At 46.5% G+C, this 21,396-nt stretch overlaps 1 protein-coding gene across 1 annotated transcript in view; it reads left to right on the forward strand.

The window, feature by feature from the left end:
- Positions 1-15,395, forward strand: part of LOC101003912 (cytochrome P450 27C1) — a 33,418-nt gene extending 18,023 nt beyond the window's left edge. Inside the window, exons 5-9 of the mRNA XM_021923472.2 lie at positions 637-800; positions 4,702-4,868; positions 6,337-6,415; positions 6,909-7,112; positions 13,062-15,395. Of these exons, the coding sequence (XP_021779164.2) occupies positions 637-800; positions 4,702-4,868; positions 6,337-6,415; positions 6,909-7,112; positions 13,062-13,178 (731 nt within the window). The 3' untranslated portion in view covers positions 13,179-15,395. The remainder of the gene's footprint in view (positions 1-636; positions 801-4,701; positions 4,869-6,336; positions 6,416-6,908; positions 7,113-13,061) is intronic.
- The last annotated feature ends 6,001 nt before the right edge of the window (positions 15,396-21,396 follow it).

Raw genomic sequence — 21,396 nt, forward strand, 5'->3', positions numbered from 1 at the left:
CGAAACCGCATCTCTACTAAAAATACAAAAATTAACTGGGCGTGGTGGTGTGTGCCTGTAATCCCAGCTACTCAGGAGGCTGAGGCAGGAGAATTGCTTGAACCTGGGAGGCAGAGGTTGCAGAGAGCCAAGATCATGCCACTGCACTCCAGCCTGGGCCACAGAGCAAGACTCTGTCTTAAGGAAAAAACAACAACAACATTTATTTGAATATATAAGCCCTGAAGTCTGTGCTGCACGGTAACATCCCAGATGATAATGCATGGCCTTTTCCCCTCCATTCATTTTCTCTTCTGAAAATGTGGTAGATAAAAATAAAAGAGTTTGCGTTTTTGTTACTTATATTATATAAATAATATATTTGGCTATTGGATTAGTAAAGCAAACATTTGCAAATATCTTACAGCTTATTTTTAAAAAGAAAGATATGTTTAGCTTGTCTTTTAACTTTTCATTCATTTACATAAGCAAGTGTATGAGTGAAACTCCCAGGTTGACATTAGATAAATTGGGTTTCCTTACCCTCTGTCACCTGCCCCTGGTTTAGTTAAGCTACTGGGAGGACAGAGGGCATTGAGACTGAAAAGATGATTGTCAACCCAAACTCCTTTCAAAAGAAATACTGTTTTCAAACAGGCCAAATTCATGTTGACAACAAGTTGAGGGACATACAGTACCACACGGACCGAGGCCGGAGGGCGAGTGGGGGACTCCTCACATACCTCTTCCTTAGCCAGGCGCTGACGCTACAGGAGATCTACGCCAACGTGACTGAGATGCTGCTGGCCGGCGTCGACACGGTGAGTCTGGGGTCCTGGTTCTCAGCAAGCAACACACGATAACCCCTTCCTCACCATCTCGCAGACGTTGTCTACTTTTTTTGCGGGGGAGGATGGAGTTTTACTGTATCGCCCAGGCTGGAGTGCAATGGCACGGTCTTGGCTCACTGCAAACTCGGTCTCTCAGGTTCAAGTGATTCTCCTGCCTCAGCCTCCAGAGTAACTCGGATTACAGGTGCCTGCCACCATCCCCAGTTAATTTTTTGTATTTTTAGTAGCAATGGGGGTTTCACCATGTTGGCCAGGCTGTCTCGAACGCCTGGCCTCAGGTGATCCACCTGCCTTGGCCTCCCAAAGTGCTGGGATTACAGGCATGAGCCACTGTGACTGGCTGTTGTCTACTTTTAAGGCAGATTTGTTTAGCACACTGTTCATGTTTGTACTAGGCCTGCTGCACTGCTGAGGGGCTCCAGGAGGAGAAAACTCTGCGTGAGTAGTCACGCATCACTTAATGATGCAGATTTGTTCTGAGAAATGCGTTGTTGGGTGGTCCTGTCATTGCGTGAACATCTTAGAGTGTATTTACACAAACCTAGATGGTAGCCTACCAGACACCTAGGCTGCATGGTCGAGCCTATTTCTCCTAGGCTACACAACTGTACAGCATGTTACTGTACTGAATACTGTGGGCAGCTGGAACACAGTGGTAAGTATGTGTGTATCCAAACATACTCAAACACTGGCAAGCTACAGTACAAATGTGGGATTATAATCTTATGGGACCACCGTTGTATATTGGGTCCATCATTGACCAAAACATCCCTATACGATGCATGATTATATATTAAATGTAAGGTGCATAATGATTTCTGTGAAAAGCGTAACCAAAATTCCATATCACACACACAAAATTATAATAAATGTTTACAGTTTACAAGTCATTCCTAACATTTTGTCATTGTTTCATAATTTCACGAATGAAGAGGGTACGGACATTAAAAACCTTATTAGTTATCATTTGAAATATTCCAGGCCGTGGAATTTATTTCATAAAGCCAAGAATTCATTTCATTCACCCCTCAATTTGTTTTATAAAGCCAACATAACTTCAAAACCAAAACCTGCTAAAGAGAGTGTGAAGAAAGTAAACTTAAGCAGTTTGGTTGATGAGAGAGAGAGAGAGAGAGTGTGTGTGTGTGTGTGTGTGTGTGTGTGTGTGTGTGTGTGTGTATCAACAAATTCCCTGTGAATTCAGCCCAGTAGCGTGGCAGATCAGTGATACACTGGACCCAGGGAGGGTTCATATCAGAAGGAGAACAGAGCACTGCCCATTAACCTGGGGGCATCCCACAGGCTATCCGATGGGAAAGGAAGAGGCAGACCAGCGGGTATACCGTGTCCTGTGAGTAAGACGCAGCGGCACCGCCCCCTCCCAGCTGTGTGCAGTGCACATCTGTCCGTGACTGCATGAACACAGAGCAGGGCGTGGAGGGAACACACTAGGTAGTTAACACGGGTTTCTTGGCTGGATGGGAGTGGCATGGTCCAGGGGGGATAAGGAGCCAAGTTCCTTTCAAAAACACATGTATAATATGATACAATTAATAGGATATGTGTGAAAATGATCCCCATGTAGGTACAGGTGCAGAGCAGTTGTAAAATTTGCTAAAAGGAAGTCGCAAAACGGGAAGGAGCTAGGCTGATGCTTTCAGTAGGTGGAAGATAATGAAATTTCTGGCCGGAAACTGGGGAAGCTGCGGGCTGGGGTGCTTCTGGTGGTCGGGTGGAAAGTGAGAATTTAGATTGCGTGACGCTTCGCTGTTTCCAGAGCATTCCATGCACACCCTGCCTGTCTCACGGCTTCCTCTAAGGTAGCAGTGGTTGACTTCATTAACAGGTGGCAAAAGTAAACAACCAAGCTCATCATCTGAAAGCTTTTCCTTTGCACGGGTGCTTCCCGGTCTTGAATAAGGCACTCCCTGCACAGACCTCCATCTTAAAGGGACGAAGAAGCCTTAAAGCTTTCTTCTTATTATGATGTCACTTAAGCATGTAAAAGCAAAAAACGAAACAAAACAAAAACACACACACAGCATAAACTCCTTATTCTTTTGTATCGTGTGCAACAATAAAACAAAAAGTATATGAATTCAATGCAAACTAAATGATACAATCAATGAAGATTCTAATTAACTATGTGAATGTGATGGTGTGGATTTGCTCAAATTGAGACACCGCTTGAAAGGTGAAGAAATGAATGAATGGCCTGGTCGCTGAGCTTGTGCCTCCTGCCCCCTGGTGGTAACTAAGAACATCACAATGAGGTGGCATTCAGAAGGAAGCTGTTCCTTTTAGCATCCTACAATAGAAGCCAGGGGACAAATTCTTACAACTTCATACTGATTTTTAAAAATTAGTATGATTTTATTGCAGCATAATTTATGCACAGTCAACTCCATTTAAACTGCCTAATGCAATACAGATTGTTGACAGATGGAATCATTTATGAAACCACTGCCACATTTTTCTAAACATTGATGAAAATGGAGTCATATGGTATGCTGTCTTTTGCAACTGGCTTCCTGCACTCAGAAGAATGACTCGGATTCATCCATGTGGTGGCATATAACAGTAACTGATTATTTTTTATTACCGAGTAGTATTCCATCGTATGGATATACCACATTTTTTTCCGTAAAAATGTGATTTTAATAGAAATTTTCTATTCTCTTGATAGGAAGCATCTAAGTAATCTTTTATAATTTATAAGAGCTTGCACATTCTATTATATATACAAGTGGCCTGCCCTCCAAAACACGTGATATCTTCTACAAGAAAATGATATCAATATTGCCTGCTTAAATTAGGTTTTTTTTTTTTTTTTTTTTTTTTTTGGTGAAAGAGAAAGGCCTTTATACTGTGGCATTTCCTTGTTTACAAGAGAGTGAAATGTAGCCCCATAGATGATACTATTGATTTTAGTGAAAATCTTGGGACCTACGAGAATAAAACAATGATTTTCAATAAGTAGAAAGGTTTGAGAGGTATAAAAAATGACATGGCTGGCCAGGCTCCATGGCTCACGCCTGTAGTCCCAGCACTTTGAGAGGCTGAGGCGGGCAGATCACAAGGTCAGGAGTCTGAGACCAGCCTGACCAACACGGTGAAACCGCATCTCTACTAAAAAATACAAAATTAGCTGGGTGGGCGTGGTGGCGGGCACCTGTAGTCCCAGCTACTCAGGAGGCTGAGGCAAGAGAATGGTGGGAACCCGGGAGGTGGAGCTTGCAGTGAGCCCAGATCGCACCACTGCACTCCAACCTGAGCAACAGAGCGAGACTCTGAAAAAAAAAAAGACACACTGCTTTGTATAGACAAGCTATTGACTTGCTCTGTGTGGACCTTCCTTGATGAAGGCAGGACACAATGGCTAACTAGTGATCCCCTGTGCACTCCAATATCTAGATTAGGGCAGCCAGAGTGGGCTGGGCCCAGCTTCCTGGGCCTGGGGATGCCGGGGGCAGCCTGAGGCCCTTTCTGCCACACAGCGAGTAAGCCCTGCAAAGAAGGTCACACAGAGTCCCAGCAGATCCTCCAGGCTCCACAGTGTCCCTGACATACTGCTCTTCAGTGATTAAAAAAGCTCCAGGATCATGTTTCCTGTGGCTTTTCATGACAGCAGCACACGAATCATAGAGTCCATGTCACTTGCCAAATACGTTCGGTTATTATTATTATTTTTTTTGCCATGAATTAAGGAAACAGTCTTTCGTTTCAGTAAGACATTAAGTGCTATATGGAATTGGATGAGTTTGACTTTGCAGCTGTGTGTATTCCCAGGGGACTTTATACCTGCCACCGTGTCTGTTTCAGTCCTGGTGTTACTCACTGCCTGCCTGTGTCTGCCGCTTTCTCTCCTTAGACGTCCTTCACCTTGTCCTGGACAGTGTACCTCCTGGCAAGGCACCCAGAGGTGCAGCAGATGGTGTACCGGGAGATCGTCAAGAATTTAGGGGAAAGGCATGTTCCAACTGCAGCTGATGTCCCCAAGGTCCCGCTGGTCAGAGCTCTCCTTAAGGAAACCCTGAGGTAAAAGGCTCGCCAGAATCTATCAACAAACTGTGTCCCTTACGTCCCTGGTTCTCTATCATAACAAGTTCTCCAGCTGCCTTCCATGACTGACTTGTTTAGGATGAGGACGTTCGTGACTGTTATTTTTCCTCTGCTCTTGTCAGAATAGCAGAAAGACCATTCTGTTTTATGGGTCGACATAATCCTTGTTCTCTGTAAATATCTTTGGGCTGGGCACAGTGGCTCACACCTGTAATCCCAGCACTTTGGGAGGCCAAGGCAGATCACCTGAGGTCGGGAGTTCAAGAGCAGCCTGGCCAACATGGTGAAACTGCGTCTCTACTAAAAATACAAAATTTAGCCGGGTGTGGGGATGGGTGCCTGTAGTCTCAGCTACTTGGGAGGCTGGGGCAAGAGAATCACTTGAAGCCAGGTGATAGAGCCGAGATTGCACCACTGCACTCCAGCCTGGGCAACAGAGTGAGACTGTCTCAAAAAAAAAAAAAAGATTTTTGGAGCAGTCATTGAATATTGTCCCTGCTTTAGCCAATTGGCTTATCGGGGGTTTCCCAACATATGCCTGGGTCAACGGCCTTTGACTTTGTTCCTCTGAAGATAACACTAAACAAGATCGATATGTCAGGAAAACAGTTTGGGCGTTCTGCTGATTTCCAGACCTGGGTACAAACCTCATGGTTCTTGTGTGAATGTCCTCATCTGGATTGAGAAGCCACCCACTGAGGCTCATTTGCTCCCAGACAGGGCTTTCCTGACAAAGGGGAAAGCCGGAGGGATGTGGGCTGTCCTGGGTTGAGGGGATGGTTTGGGTAGGAGGTGGGATTAGGGACAGATGACATCCCTTCCCCAAAACACGGCATCCTCTGTGAGGAAGTGCTGTGACAAAGAGCAAATCTTGTTTTCTGCAGTATGTACTAAAGAATTCTTTCAAAGCTGACTTGATAATGACCCTCAACCTATAGAGCATGCTGTTCAATCTCAAAATTAAAAAAAAAAGACAAAACAAAACAGGAGCTGGCTGTGGGGTTTTGGGTATTTATCAATTAAAGTTTTATTCAGTGTTTTCTGAGATAACCTGATGGCTGAAATGCCGTTTCTCCAAATGCATTTCATGGGGCCTTAAGTCCTATGAACTATTCCTTGATAAAGTGGTCCCATGGTCACATAAAATATTAGAAACCTGGAATTTTCCCTTCTGGGAACACAATGGCATGTGAAAGACTTGGCTTTGTGTTTTGCAAACGTTTTGCTTTGGGAATCTTTTCCACATTCCTCAGAATACTTGCTGGCAAAGCAAGACAGCAAAGAAGCCGCAAAGGTCCTTGCAAAATGTTTCAGTTGAAAAAGTATCATGTGTTACTTTTTGAGAATTTTTAATGGAAATGGGAATATATCCGAGGTTCTGAATGTTCAATAAAATATTGTGAAAGTCACCACATCGTTCCTGTCCCCGCTGGCTCTTCTGCAGGCTGTTTCCAGTGCTGCCAGGGAACGGCCGGGTCACCCAGGAAGACCTGGTTATTGGCGGGTATCTGATTCCGAAAGGCGTGAGTTTGGGGACATATGGGTTGGCCAGGCCTTGCGGGTTGGGGTTGAATTGGAATCTGCTTCTACCTTCAGAGAGTCTTTGTCCCTAAGCAGAGATCAATAGGTTTCCTTTTCTTTTGCATGTATTTTAAGATGAAGATGGGGTGTTGGGAGAAAGGAAGGGAATGATGTGATCTCAAAGTTCTGGAAACTTACTGCTCACCAGCAAGGCCGCCCATGCTCCTTGGCCTGCTCCCCGGGCCGTGTGGAAGTAGCCAGTCACTGCGGAGAGTCTCTGCAGGGCTTGATGTTCTTGTCAGTGGTTGCAGTGACATTTGGTGTGCACTGTGGAGAGGGAAGGGAGGGAGCTGCTGCCATCCTGGGTGTGAGTGGACCCAGGCGGCCCCCGGGAGGGAGCATCCCGGGAGACTGTCCTGCTAGGGCTCTGGGCCCTGCCCTGCTCTCGTGTGATTCTGCTCCTTATCCTTTCTGTGTCATCCCTGATTTCCTCAGACCCAGCTGGCCCTTTGCCACTATGCCACATCGTACCAGGATGAGAACTTCCCTCGGGCCAAGGAGTTCCGGCCTGAGCGCTGGCTGCGGAAAGGAGACTTAGACAGAGTTGACAATTTTGGATCCATCCCCTTTGGTCATGGGGTTCGCAGCTGCATAGGGCGGAGGATTGCAGAACTGGAGATTCACCTCGTCGTGATCCAGGTAGGGCGTGGAGGCCAAACGTTGGCCTTTGGGTTCGGCCTCTTTCTACTGGGCTCAACTGGATAAAGACTTCCAGGTTAAAAAGAAAACACGATTTTGGAAACTTAAGAGCAAGAGCTGTCAGGCATTGTGGCTCACGCCTGTGGTCCCAGCTACTCAGGAGGCTGAGGCGGGAGGCTCACTTGAACCTAGGAGTTCAAGGCTGCAGTGAGCCTTGATCACACCACAGCACTCCAGCCTGGGTGACAGAGTGAGACCCTATCCAAAAACAAGAGCTCTGCATGAAATCCCTTGAAAATGACTCCCCATCTCCTGTGTCCACCCCGCCCCCCAACCATGGCAGCCACTTCAACCCCATGGCCTCCTGCCTTGCTTCACTCCTTCCTTGGAATCGTGTGGGTGGACGACAGGCCACAGCCTGAAGATTTGGATGGGGTGTGTGTCACTGGGGGTGTCGGGGGCCCAGAGCCCAGCTCTCCTGCCATCACACAGCAGGTTGGGAGAGAGGGGAGCGGGGGTCAAATGAGTGGTCTTCAAATGCTAGGGAGTATAAAGCCAGCAGGGAGGGCCTTACGAGGCAGACTCCTAGCCCCACCTGCAGAGTCGCGGGTTTGGTGGGTTAGGGGTGGGGCATCCACTGCTGCCGCCGATGACGATGGTGTGGTGCATGGCTACAATCTGAGAAACGCTGGAGGTCTACGTGAGGCCCTATGGGGTTTGGGGACCCCACCTCCACCTCTAGTGGCCGGGTCTGCAGTTAGGAGCTGGCGTCTCAGGCACCCTCAGCAGCAGGCCCCCCGGGAAAGGCACAGTGGCCCTCTCGCTGGTCTCCTTTGTTTAACCGAGCCAACCATTTACACGGAGCACTGGTTCTCGAGCTTCTTAGGTTGTGAAACATCAGAAGCCCTGGGTGTCATTAGAGAACACCTCACACGTGAAGATACGTAATTCTGGGTTTTCACCGCATCTGGGTTCAGGCTGTAGCAGGAACTAAGTAACACCTGAAGGAAATTTTATAAAAGAAAAGTCAATGGCGGAGAAAATTCCACCCGTTAGCCTCTGCTGCAAGTTGGAGAAGACTGTTTCAGCGACGGGAAACCCTGGCCCGAGGTTTGGGAGCTCCTTCGTTGCCTGAGCATTGGGAGAACGTGGGGAGTGCCTGGTGACCTCACCTCCCCATTTTACTGATGAGGAAACCGAGGTTTAGAGAGCAACAGCCACTTGCCAAGTCCCACAGTGGCAGGTGAAGGGTGGGATCCAGGTGTCTCTACTTTTTCCCAACAAGTCATACAGGTGCCTCCTCCCGGCTCACTGGGAGCCCAGAGTTGGGCAGAAGGGACAGTAAGGGACCAGGGAAGCCTGGTTGACTGGGAGGAGGGGGAGAGGGATTTTGGATGGTCAGGCTTAGGGTGGGCACTGGAGCTGGAGAAGGTAAGGGTCTACTGCCCAGAGAGGAGGCACAGAACGAGGTGTGGGGAGAACCCCGACTGGCTCAGAGCTGGTTCTGGAGGCACAGGTGGCCCACAAGGCTCTGCTGGGGTGGGGCTGGGGGGACCAAGTGGCCATCCCACCTTGGTGTGGATGTGGCCGCTGCCCCTGTCCCTGGAAGCATGTGAGCAGCAGCTCGGTGTATAGGGGAGCTCAGGGCAAACCGGCTTCACCCTCAGTTCTGCCACTTGCTGGCTCCGGGACCTTGGTAGGTTTCTCAGCCACCTGAACTGAGCCTGTCACAGTTCATTTACAAAAGGGGCCAAATCCCTGCCTGATAGGTGTGTGAGGAGGAAAAACAGTCCACGCACAGAGTCGGTGCCCAAGAAGTGGAAGCTATTCTCATCCTCTGAGCCCCGCACTAAGTCTGCTGTGGGGAGTGTTTTCAGGAAGGTCTCGGCTCCCTAAAATGCTGCTGTGCCTCCTGCAGCCACTGCGCCCTCCAAAAGGGCATCGGTGAGTTGGGAGGGAAGGCTTGTTACCTCCAAGCTCTGGCTGCCTGAAGAACCGGGGTAGACACCTGAGCAAGAGGCCAGCGGTGAAATGGTGTTTGGAGCTCGTGATGGGGTCTTGTTTGCTGCTGTTAACATATGGATATACCTGCTAAAGCTTTTGCTTAAAAAGCCCTCATTTCTACCTGGGCAAGTGTAGAAAGAGAGCATCATGGGTTTTTTGTTTGTTTGTTTTTTTGAGTATTGCTCTGTCATCAGGCTGGAGTGCAGTGGTGCAATCGGCTCACTGCAACCTCCACCTCCTGGGTTCATGCAATTCTCCTGCCTCAGCCTCTGGAGTAGCTGAGATTATAGGTGCCCATCACCATGCCCAGCTAATTTTTGTATTTTTAGTAGAGATGGGGACTCACCATGTTGGCCAGGCTGGTCTCAAACTCCATGATTTTTTTTTTTTTTGACGGTGTCTCACCCTGTCGCCCAGGCTGGAGTGCAGTAGCGCAATCTTGGGTCACTGCAACTCTGCCTCCTGGGTTCAAACGATTCTCCTGCCTCAGCCTCTGGAGTAGCTGGGGTTACAGGTACCTGCCACCATGCCCAGCTAATTTTTGTATTTTTAGTAGAGATGGGGATTCACCATGTTGGCCAGGCTGGCCTCAAACTCCTGACCTCAAGTGATCCACTGTCTCAGCCTCCCAAGGTGCTGAGCATGCCTGGTCCATGATTTTTAATTCTTAAGAAAAAAGCCAGGCACAATGGCTCACGCCTGTAATCCCAGCAGTTTGGGAGGCCGAGGCGGGCGGATCATGAGGTCAGGAGTTCGAGACCAGTCTGAACAATATGGTGAAATCCCATCTCTACTAAAAATACAAACATTAGCCGGGCCCGGGGGCAGGTGCCTGTAATCACAGCTACTTGGGAGGCTGAGGCAGGAGAATTGCTTGAACCCAGGAGGCGGAGGTTGCAGTGAGCCGAGATCACGCCACTGCACTCCAGCCTGGGCAACAGAGTGAGACTCTGTCTCAAAAATAAAAAAGAAAAAGAAAAAGGATAAAAAAAGAGAAGGCACAAATAGTACCAGGAATGAGCAGGGAGGCACAGCTGTATAGACAGGAGATGATTTTTTTTTAATCAAGAAAATACCTCTAACAGTTTTTTGCCAATGAATTTGAAGACTTAGATAAAGCATACTGTTTGCTAGAAAAAATATAAGTCATCCAAATGGACTCAAATGAAAGAGAACAGACCTAAGATATCTAATCAGTGAGAACAGATCAAAGAAATGAGTCAGTGGTAAAAAGATTTGCCCCTAAAATGTCCTGAATCTAGAAGGATTATTGGCAAGTTTTATCAAAACTTCAGGGAACAGGTAATCATCGTCTTATATAAGTAGAGAATAGAAAAAGGAAGTCTCGTTTTGTGAGACTTGCATAACCTTGACATTCAAACCTGGAAAGGATGATATGGAAGATAAAAACTACAGGCCAGCCTGACTGATTAATCATTGAAGATGAAAAATATGCAAAATGAACAGTTGGCAGGCTGAATGTATAAAATAGAAAGGCATCTTCACCCATCAGGTGTATTCAGGAATGCAAGGATGGTCTGCCTAGAGAAAATCTGTCAGTAGAATTCACCACAATAAGAAGGAGAAAAATTACACGAGCGTCCCAAAAGATAATGGATAAAATTCAACCCCAGTTAATGAAGAAAGTCTCTTAGCACAGGAACAACAGTGGGGCCTTTCTTTTCTTTTCTTTTCTTTTTTTAAAAATTTTTCTTTAAGTTCTGGGATACATGTGCAGAACGTGCAGGTTTGTTACATAGGTATGCATGTGCCATGGTGGTTTGCTGCACCCATCAACCTGTCCTCTAGGTTTTAAGCCCCCGATGCATTAGGTATTTGTGCTAATGCTCTCCCTCTTCTTCCCTCCACCCCCCGACAGGCCCCAGTGTGTGATGTTCCCCTCTCTGTGTCCATATGTTCTCATTGTTCAATTCCCAACAGGGGGGCCTTTCTTAACCAAATAAATGGCGTCCGCCTCAACAGTACAGGGAACATGCCTGAAGGCTACTGGGAAGGAAAGGGACAGCTTTCATGGTGTGATATTCATATGTTCCCTTAAAATGAGGAGAAAGATACTTGATGGAACAGGAGCATGTTTGGAAGATCCACCCCAACTCCCTGGGAGCTGGAAACTGGATGTGGTGGGGGCGGGTCAGGGGGAGCAGTGTTTTTTGTCTTTTGTCTCCTGCATAGTTTTAATTTTTTCAACAAACAAACCACTCAGAAAAGAAAAAATACTGTGTGGCACGTTGGCCTTGATGTTAGGAGACCCACATGTGAGTCTTTCCTCTACCACACGGGAATGAGCGGGCGTTTCTGAGAGGTCAGCGCGAGGGGTCAGAGGTTGAGTGTTTAGGCTGATTCACCCAGATGCCAGCACGTGATGGAGCTGCCTGAAGACATGCTGTTCAGCTCATTTCTTTAATAGTGACGAAGGCGTGAGTTACACCTGCGTCCCCATTGCAAGCCTTGACCCTTGAGCCCTGGTGCCCTGCCTGACTCTTAATTATCTTAAAAGAGATATCTTAAAGAGATTATCTTAAAGAGATGGTCGCTTTAGGGCGATGGATACTTTGGTATTCTTTCAAACTCACCGTGCAGGTACATTCCAGTTATACCCTGGGAGGCAGGTCTGCATCTGCTTTTGAACTATAGAAATGAGAAATGGAATCAAAGGTATGAACCAAGATCAACAATCTCATCATTCATTCCTTTTTCATCACTATTCACTATTACCAGCACAACTGATTGTAAATTAGGCTCTGCGGAGAGCTCTACGTCCCCTTCTAATAGTGTTAGAGGCCAGGCGTGGTGGCTCACACCTATAATCCCAGCCCTTGGGGAGGCGGAGGTGGGAAGATCGTTGGAGGTTAGGAGTTTGGGAGCAGCCTGGGCAACAAAACGAGTCTCTGTTTCTACAAAAAAGTAAAAAAATTAGCCAGATGTGATGCATGCCTGTAGTCCCAGCTACTGAGGAGGCTGAGGTGGGAGGATCACTTGAGCCCAGGAGGTTGAGGCTGCAGAGAGCCGTGATCATACCATGGTACTCCAGCCTGGAGCCCTAGCCCATCCTGGCTGCAGCTTCTTTGCCTGGGAGACAAAACTGGAGAGAGAGGAAGGGCAGGGTGGGGACTGCCTGGGTCTTAAGTAGGAGTAGGAGACTATGGTGTCACCAGCTCATCTGCCCCCTGCCCTGTCCAAATGAGCTGAAAGCAAGGCCCCCTCCCCCCAGGAGCCTGTCCGTGGACAGAAGTCTTTAGAGCAGGTTACCTGTATTCCTAAGCCCAGGGCTGACTTTGAACATCAAGCCCTGGCCGGCCGGTGGGGGAGATAATCGCTTTAGGGTGATGGATACTTTGGTGTTCTTTCAAACTCACCATGTAGGTACGTTCCAGTTTTATCCTGGGAGGCAGGGCTGGTTCTGCTTTTGAACTGTAGAAATGAGAAATTGAATCAAAGGTACGAACCAAGAATATTTAAATTCAGGATGTTAGCACGATGAAGTCTTTTGGAGGATTCAGCTCTCTCCGCCTCTGTTTCTGGCCGGGTCTGAAGTGGCTGCAGATTCAGAACCAGCAGGAAACCCTGAATTTCTCTTTGTTCTGCATTTCCCCCTGCTCCTTTGACACCTTCTTCATCTAGACCTGCAGTGGAAGCAACAGAGTTAGAATTTGAAATGGCAAATGAAACTTAAGTCATCTGAGCATCTGCCTGTATCTCTGTCCCACGGCTGCACAGCTGCTCAGTGGACATGAATTCTGTTTCCAAACAGCGGGCTTCCCGCTCACCCAGAGGTTCTGTAGCCTCCAAAAGCTGGATGTGGGTGCTCCTTGCCTGGGCTTCCTGCAGCCCGGTGCCGCCACAGGAAGAGTAAAAGCATTCAGGGAGCACTGAGAATTTTCTGCTGTTCCAATTCTGACCCCTTCTCTCTCTTTCTCTTCTTAGTTGCTTCAACATTTTGAGATCAAAACATCTTCTCAGACTAAAGCTGTTCACGCAAAAACCCACGGGCTCCTGACGCCAGGGGGGCCCATCCATGTACGATTCGTTAACCGAAAGTAAGCCTGGATTTTAAACCTGGGCTGGCGTAGCAGACCAGCTCGCCGACACACAGTGGCTGTCTGTGTGTGGCTGATCACCGTGGAGAAGGAAAGCGAAGTCGCTGGAAGCCGTCTTGTTATAGACTGGCTTCCCAGGTCCTGGGACACTTGTAAATCTTTATGCAAAGTAATGTAAAAAGGTTGCTATTTTACTGGTGCACGCCAGAAGTTGCCCTTTCTCTGGGGGAAACAGCTGTTTAAAAACCAGTGGCACTGAATTTTTATGCTTCATACATTGTGCTAGACTCAATATTTAATGACTGGCAGTATCCTATGCATTTACTTGTATAGGGAAATGGTGGTTTACTTACATATTCAGTTATTCAATATATGTTCTCTAATACTGGCATCTGGGCTCGAATTGCCATCAACAGTAAGTTGAAGGCAATTTCAACTTACTGTTTCTGATTTGAAGAGGGAACATTAAGAACGCCTTTGTAATACCGTAATTTTGGGAAGAAAGCACCAGAGGCAACATTTTATCCTGAGCACCAGATTTAGATCCTGTTAAAGGGCTCAAACTTAAAAGGGCTGGCTGGGTGCGGTGGCTCATGCCTGTAATCCCAGCACGTTGGGAGGTAAAGGTGGGAGGATTGTGTGAGCCAGAAGTTCGAGACCAGCCTGGGCAACATGGTGAAACCCTGTCTCTACCAAAAACACAAAAATTAGCCAGGCGTGGTGGTGCACACCTATGGTCCTAGTTACTCGGGAGACTGAGGCAGGAGGCTCGTTTGAGCTCAGGCGGTTGAGTCTGCAGTGAGCTATCTATGATGGCACCACTGCACTTCAGCCCGGGCAACAGAGTGAGACCCTCTCTCAAAAATAAAATAATAAAATAAAATGACTGTATGTATTCTTACTTTTCTCTCCGCGAGTGCTTAATTTTCCAGTCATAATGCCTGATGAAGTTGACTATTAGTTTTTATTTGGAAGAAATAAAAAAGAAAGCTCCTGGTGAAATCAAGAATAATCAGATTTTCTAACCAAATCGAAATACGGAGCAGAGCAGACGTATAAGAACTGGAAATATGACTACGTAAAATTTTGTTGTGTAAGTTGTGAGAGGTAATACAACAGGCAGCATGGAAAACAATGTAACTTTAGAACGTTTTTATTTCAAGGAAAAATAAATACACAAATAGAGACGCTACAGATACGACAATAGTTTTATCTTGACGCTGTTGTTTTAAATATCCACACGAGAACCCTGACCCAGCTGTGTGCCTGTGCCAGGCTCTCAGGGAAGCCGTGGCTCCAGGAGGGCTGGGTCCTGCTGAGTTCTGTTGCCTTTCCTGCTGCTCAGTGGTTGCTAAGAGGAAACACCATAATTTCCTGATGCTCTTGCCTTGTCATCATGCCTGAAACAGCTCATTCCCAATTCCGTAATTCCTTTTACATAATCCTTCTCCAAAAATGACTTTCCTACTAATATAGGCCATGTAGGGTTTTTTTTTTTCCATTTAGTAAGTCATTCCAAAATAACCCTTAAGTAAATAGACATAATATCCATTTCACATACCATTTTTGTTAAAGTATCTAATAAAGTTGAACTCTGCATGATAGCAGAATCACTCTAGTATAGATACTGTAAGTGTGCAGGTAAATGTGAAATTAGGTCATATTAACTGGCCAAGTGTTGGATTGATTACTTTGAGGTAGCAGTATACGTATATTAAGTTTTATAAACTAGACGAAATTGCATTCTGTTTGAGACTGAAATTTAAAATATTGAGAATAAGCGATTTGAAGTGACCTCTTATTCCCCGGATATATATACAGTGTGACCCTCTAGTGAAGTGTCTCTGCCTGGGGATCAGCACAGGGTGAATAGCAAAGTGTGGGCTGGGGGTAGCACCTGCGCCCGCTGCTCAGTCTCACTGAACAGGAAGGGAAGCAGCCACAGCCAGACACGGGGGCCTCCTGGTGTGATGTAGCAGGAAGTGCAGGGTGCCACCCAGGAAGCATCCGTGCCAAGCAAATGGAGATTTAGCTGGACAAGTTTCTAGGTTCACTACTGGTTTATAGGAGACATGTGGTATACAAGGAGATGTCAAAACTCCATAGGGGGCTGGGCGTGGTGGCTCACACCTGTAATTCCAGCCCTTTGGAGAGGTTGAGGTGGGAGGATTGCTTGAGGCCAGGAGTTTGAGACAAGCTTGGGCAACATAGTGAGATCTTGTCTACTAAAAATCAGAAAACTTAGCTGCGTGTGGTGGTGCATGCCTGTAGTCCTAGCTATTTGGGAGGCTGAGGCTGGAGGATTGCTTAATTCTGGGAGGTTGAGCCTGCAGTGAGCCATGACCCACCACTACACTCCAGCCTGGGTGACAGAGCAAGACTCCATCTCAAACAAACAAATAAGCAAACCCCATGGGGATGCAGTCAGCAAAATCCAGAATAAAGTGAGGTTTATAGCACCAATGTCTCGGGTTTCCAACAAAACAAATATGTGACAGGCAAAAAACAAGAGGAGGGGCCGAGCGAGGTGGCTCATGCCTGTAATCCTAGCACTTTGGGAGGCCAAAGTGGGCGGATAACCTGAGGTCAGAGGTTCGAGACCAGCCTGGCCAACATGGTGAAACCCCATCTTTACTAAAAATACAGAAATTAGCCAGGCATGGTGGCAGGCTCCTGTAATTCCAGCTACTTGGGAGGCTGAGGCAGGAGAATCATTTGAACCTGGGAGGCGGAGGTTGCGATGAGCTTAGATCACGCCACTGCACTCTAGCCTGGGTAACAAGAGCGAAACTCCGTATCTAAAACAAAAAACAAAAAAACCAAGGGGAGGGAAGAACTGTTATAGATGAAGCAATATAGGAGACATATTAAGCAAGTACAATGCTGGACTTCGTTTGAATCAGATTCAAATAAACCACTTGTTAAAAAGACATTTACGAGATAATTTTTAAAAATCAAATAAAAACCAAAAATATTGATTCTTCCAATCTATGAAAAAAGAGAGAGCAATTTGGGGAAATGTGAACGCTGGCTGTGTGTATTTGATGATATTTGGGAATTACTGTTAATTTTTTTTGGTGTGATAATGGTAGTTACGTTTAAAAAAGATCTTATCTCTTGGAGATATCTCTTAAAGATATAAATGTTTATGGCTGAAATGTTATAGCATCTTGGATTTGCTTTAAAATAACCCAGCTTGCTGCAGGGGGTGGGTAATGTGTGTGTGGGGAGGTGGGGAGGCTGCGGGAGGAAGAAATGACCCAAGGTTAGGCAGATGCTGCTAACTGTGGGAGCAGGGTGGTGAGCGGGGCTCATGACACTGTGCTCTCTACTTTGTGTACGTGTGACCATTTCCATAATAAAAGATGCCTTCAGAAACAAAAGAGTGATCAATAATATCATCATTCATTCCTTTTTCATTACTATTCACTATTTATTACCAGCACAACTGATTGTAAATTAGGCTCTGTGGAGAGCTCTACCTTCCCTTTCAATAGTGTTAGAGGCCGGTTGTGATATGAGCCACTTGGGGAGGTATGAGCCACTTGGGGAGGCGGAGGTGGGAGGATCGTTGGAGGTTAGGAGTTTGAGAGCACGCTGGGCAACAAGGTGAGTCTCTGTTTCTACAAAAAAAATTTAAAAATTAGCCAGATGTGATGCATGCCTGTAGTCCCAGCTACTGAGGAGGTTGAGGTGGGAGAGTTGCTCGAGCCTAGGAGGTTGAGGCTGCAGAGAGCCGTGATCACACTATAGTACTCCAGCCTGGGTGACAAAGTGAGACCCCCATCTCTTAAAAAAAAAAAATAAAAAGTGTTAGAAATGATTGACTTAGGCTGGGCGCGGTGGCTCACGCCTATAATCCCAGCACTTTGGGAGGCTGAGGCGGGTGGATCACGAGGTCAGGAGATCAAGACCATCCTGGCTAAAGAGGTGAAACCTCGTCTCTGCTAAAAATACAAAGAAAAAAAAAAAAAGATTGACTTAACACACTGCAATAGTACATGGGTTGTGCTAGGGTTTGGGGGACCTGCTGGGGCCCAGGAAGCCTCTGCATCTGAGAAGGACAGACAGGACAAGTCAGACAGCAGGAAGGAAAGGAGAAGCAGGACTCTGTGGTCCTAGCAGGGGCTTAAGTGGGTCAGACCACAGGGTGTGACAGCGGGGGGTGGTGGGGCCCATGGGGGCACTCTCTGCCTGAAGGTTTTCAACCTCCATTTTTAAGAATGCTGGGCAAATGAAAGGGCTTAGCCGCTGGCCAGGTCTCAGAAGCTGGCCAGGGGTCATGAGTGAGCCATAGGGCCCAGCACAAGCAAATGCCAGCGTGAGGTGGATCCACAGCCCGTTCCCGGCCGAGGCAGGCGTGCCCATCAGAAAGGTGGGGGACTAGCACAGAGACAGCAGAGCCATTTAGGTAAAAGTAAAAAGGAACTTATCAGAGGGACACTGGGCATTTGTCAAACGGAAGGACCAGCAGACCAGCCAAGCATCAGCCAGGGCCATCCAGGAACCTTGCCTGAGGATCTGGGGCCTCTCCAGCTCCTGGCTCACGTTTCTGCGGCTCTCCTGAGGGGCTTGGCCTGGGATGGATAGGTGCTCTGACAAAAGCACGGGGACTGCTGAGCTGGCAGCCACAGGCATCCACTGGCCAGCATCGCCAGTCGCTGGGCCGCACGTCCTCTGTCCTGTGTGTCCTCTTTCCCTTGGGGTCCCTGCACACCTGTGTGTCATTTCCAGCCCCTCCCTCCTCCACCTCCGATGAAGACTTCGGCCATTTACAATACATCTTTTTTTTTTTTTTTTTTTTGAGACAGAATCTCATTCTATGGCCCAGGATGGAGCACAGCAGCACCATCTTGGCTCACTGCAGCACCATCTTGGCTCACTGCAGCCTCTGTCTCCCGGGTTCCAGTGATTCTCCTGCCTTAGCCTCCCTGCATAGCTGGAATTAAAGGTGTGTGCCACCAAACCCAGCTAATTTGTGTATTTTTAGTAGAGACAGGGTTTTTACCACGTTGGCCAGGCTGGTCTTGAACTCCTGATCTCATGTGGTCCGCCCACCTTTGCCTCCCAAAGTGCTGGGATTACATGCGTGAGCCACCATGCCCGGCCTCAATACATCTTAGGTCACTTCCTGGAAAGAAAAACTTCTCCAGTGACTTTTAGCCACTGCCACACTCTCATTTAATAACGAACACATCCAGTCCAGTGTAAAAATCTTCGCTTAAAGCTGAGCATCTCTCCTCCCTCAGCTCAGGGCGGCAGAGGCTGGATGCCGGCAGGGCTGGGTGCCGTTGACCTCTCTGTTTCCTGGCTTGCCCTACCCCACTCTCACCCTAGGCTCTCAGGCTCCTCTGGTTTGGAGCTGGGGGTGGAAGAGGAGTTGGGGTGGGACAGGAGCCGCTTGACTGATGCCTCGGAGACCTGGCCTGAGCCTCTTCAGCCTGGGCAGACACTGATGCAAAACGGACCCTCCCTTCTGGGGGTTCTTTCTCAGGGGTTTTCCTAAACAGGGAGCCTCCAACCAGACTTACCAAGAAACGGGCAGTGCCTCTCCTCCAGGCAGCTTACGACTGCCCGTCAGCCTTGGGCATCCAGGGGCCACTTCTGCCTGGGAGCTAGGCCCCTCCAAGTGCTCCTCCGGGGCAGAACCTAAAACCCTCCCACCAACTCCCTTGTGTCCCACCCTCTCCCCACCAAAGATCAGTGACTGGAAATGGGAGGTCTGGTCACTGGCTTTTCCTAGTCATTTACAGAACAAGAACAATGAAGAGAGAGTGATACTATAAGCAGCAGAATTGCAAACAGGCAGTGTGACTCAGTCTCGGGGCTTAACTTCTCCCTTGGCATAATACATTTAGAGGGTCCTGAACTTTTATTTTCTTTTGCAATATAAATAGTGTCATACTGTATCATTCCAAAAGTTGCTCCCCGATCATTGTTTTAAGTGATTTATTCATGTTGCTGCAAGTGAATCTGCTTCTTTAATTTTAACGCTTCACAGTATTTCTTGATATTGATATAGCACCATTTACTTACCCATATTCTTGGAAGAAGTCTTTCTAACTAACACTTTCTTTTATTATAACTACTATTATTTTTATTATACTGATATAGAGGAAAACTTCAAACAACCACAAAAATAGAATAATGAACCACTATGTATCCAACCTCAAAAATTTTTAACACCTCATTGCCAATCTAGTTTCATTGGTATCTCCATCTACTGGTTTATTTTGAAGCAAACACCACAAAACACAACATTACATTTATTAAGAGTTCAATATATACCTCTAAAACATATGGATTCTTTAACAAAAACCCATAATACCATAAAAATAGCTAAAAATTTATCAACTGTGCATTATAATTATCAAATATCCAATCAGCATTCAAATTTTCATAGTCTCATAAATATAAATTTTTAAGTAGTTTGAATCTATTCAAATAATGTTTATTCCTTGAGATGGACTGATTTGTCTCTTAAATATCTTTTAAGGTTCTCCCTCCCTCCCTCTCTTCCTGTGTCTCTATTAAAATTTTTTTCTTGTAGTTTATTTCTTGAAGAAACTGAATTGTTTATCCTGCGGAATTTCCCAGAATCTGAATGTTGCTGATCTCGTTCCTATGGTGTCATTTAGCATGTTCTTCTATCCCCTGTTTTCCCTGCATATTTATAGTTAGATCTAGAGGTCAGAGGTCACTCTCATTCTAAAATAATTTAGTTGAGTATAGAACTCTATGTTAGTGGTTATTTTCTCCCAGCACTTTGAAGATATTATTCTGTTGTCTTTAGACTTTGGTTATTGCTATTGAGAAGTCTGAGGTCATTCTATTCTCACTCTGTAGGCAATTTACCATTTCCTTCTTGCTGCCCTTGCTCTTGGTCTTGAAGTTCTCTTATTTCATTAATTTTATTTATTTTACTTACAGCTCATAAAAAAACCTCCCTGAATTAGAAGATGCATGCCCTTCATCAATTCTGGAAAATTCTCAGCCATTATTTTCTTGAGTATTGCTTTTTTCCGTTGTCTTCATTTACTCATTCAGGAGTTTCTAGTGAACTGAAACTGGATCTTCTTTCTTCATTCTATGATTCTTATCTTTTCTTTCAAACTTTTCACCTATTTGTGTCTCTTGAGTGGCATTCTGGGAAATTTCTTCAATCTAGTTTCCGGTTCACTATTGCTCTTTTCAGCTATATTTAATCTGCTACTAAGCATGTCCATCATTTCAATAATTGTTGTTTTCCATTCTATAAACACCATTTGGTTCATTTTCAAACAAGCCTGGTCCTTATCTTAACAATGTCTTGCTCCTGTATCATCCCTTGACTCCTTTTATTGAATGATTATAAGCATACTTATTTTATAATCTCCCTCTGTGTGTTCTGTTGTTTGGAGTTCTCAGGAGTTGAGTTCTTTGGCTCACTGTTGCTTGCACTGTTGCTCCCCATGGCTTGTTTCTCATTTGCTTTGTGGTTTTGGGGCGTGTGTCCCTGTTGGTGGAACTTTACTTGTAGAACATGTGCAGCCCAGACCGGGGGTATGTTCCTCAAAGGATCTTTGGATTTGCTCTTGCCAGACACCCCAGGGGTGTTAACAGCTTGGAACTGTTATTTTCTTATTATTTCTCAACAGTGGGATTCCTTGACAATGCTTTCAGGCAGGCCCGAGGCTGCACATTCTCATGGAAACATTTTGAGACAATCTGAGACAGACACCGTCTTTTGTGGCCACTTTTGGCCAATGAACAGATTTTTATTTATTCTCCGAAAGTGTAGCCCTTGGATGATCCTCTTTGTGGGGTGCCCTTGTTTCTAACTCCCCTCCTCTGGGCCACATTACTTGCCTTCATGGTTAGTGAAACAAGCCCTTTGGAAACTGCTAGCCTCCCCATCCAAGGCAGCCAAAGTGTCAGCCCCACTTACTTTTATGATTTTCAGTTTTTTCTTTTTTTTTTTTTTTTTGAGACGGAGTCTTACTGTGTCGCCCAGGCTGGAGTGCAGTGGCCGGATCTCAGCTCACTGCAAGCTCCGCCTCCCGGGTTCACGCCATTCTCCTGCCTCAGCCTCCCAAGTAGCTGGGACTACAGGCGCCCGCCACCTCGCCCGGCTAGTTTTTTGTATTTTTTAGTAGAGACGGGGTTTCACCGTGTTAGCCAGGATGGTCTCGATCTCCTGACCTCGTGATCCGCCCGTCTCGGCCTCCCAAAGTGCTGGGATT

Source organism: Papio anubis, chromosome 10 (assembly GCF_008728515.1).
Source record: "Papio anubis isolate 15944 chromosome 10, Panubis1.0, whole genome shotgun sequence".
In the NCBI taxonomy this organism is placed as follows: Eukaryota; Metazoa; Chordata; class Mammalia; order Primates; family Cercopithecidae; genus Papio; species Papio anubis.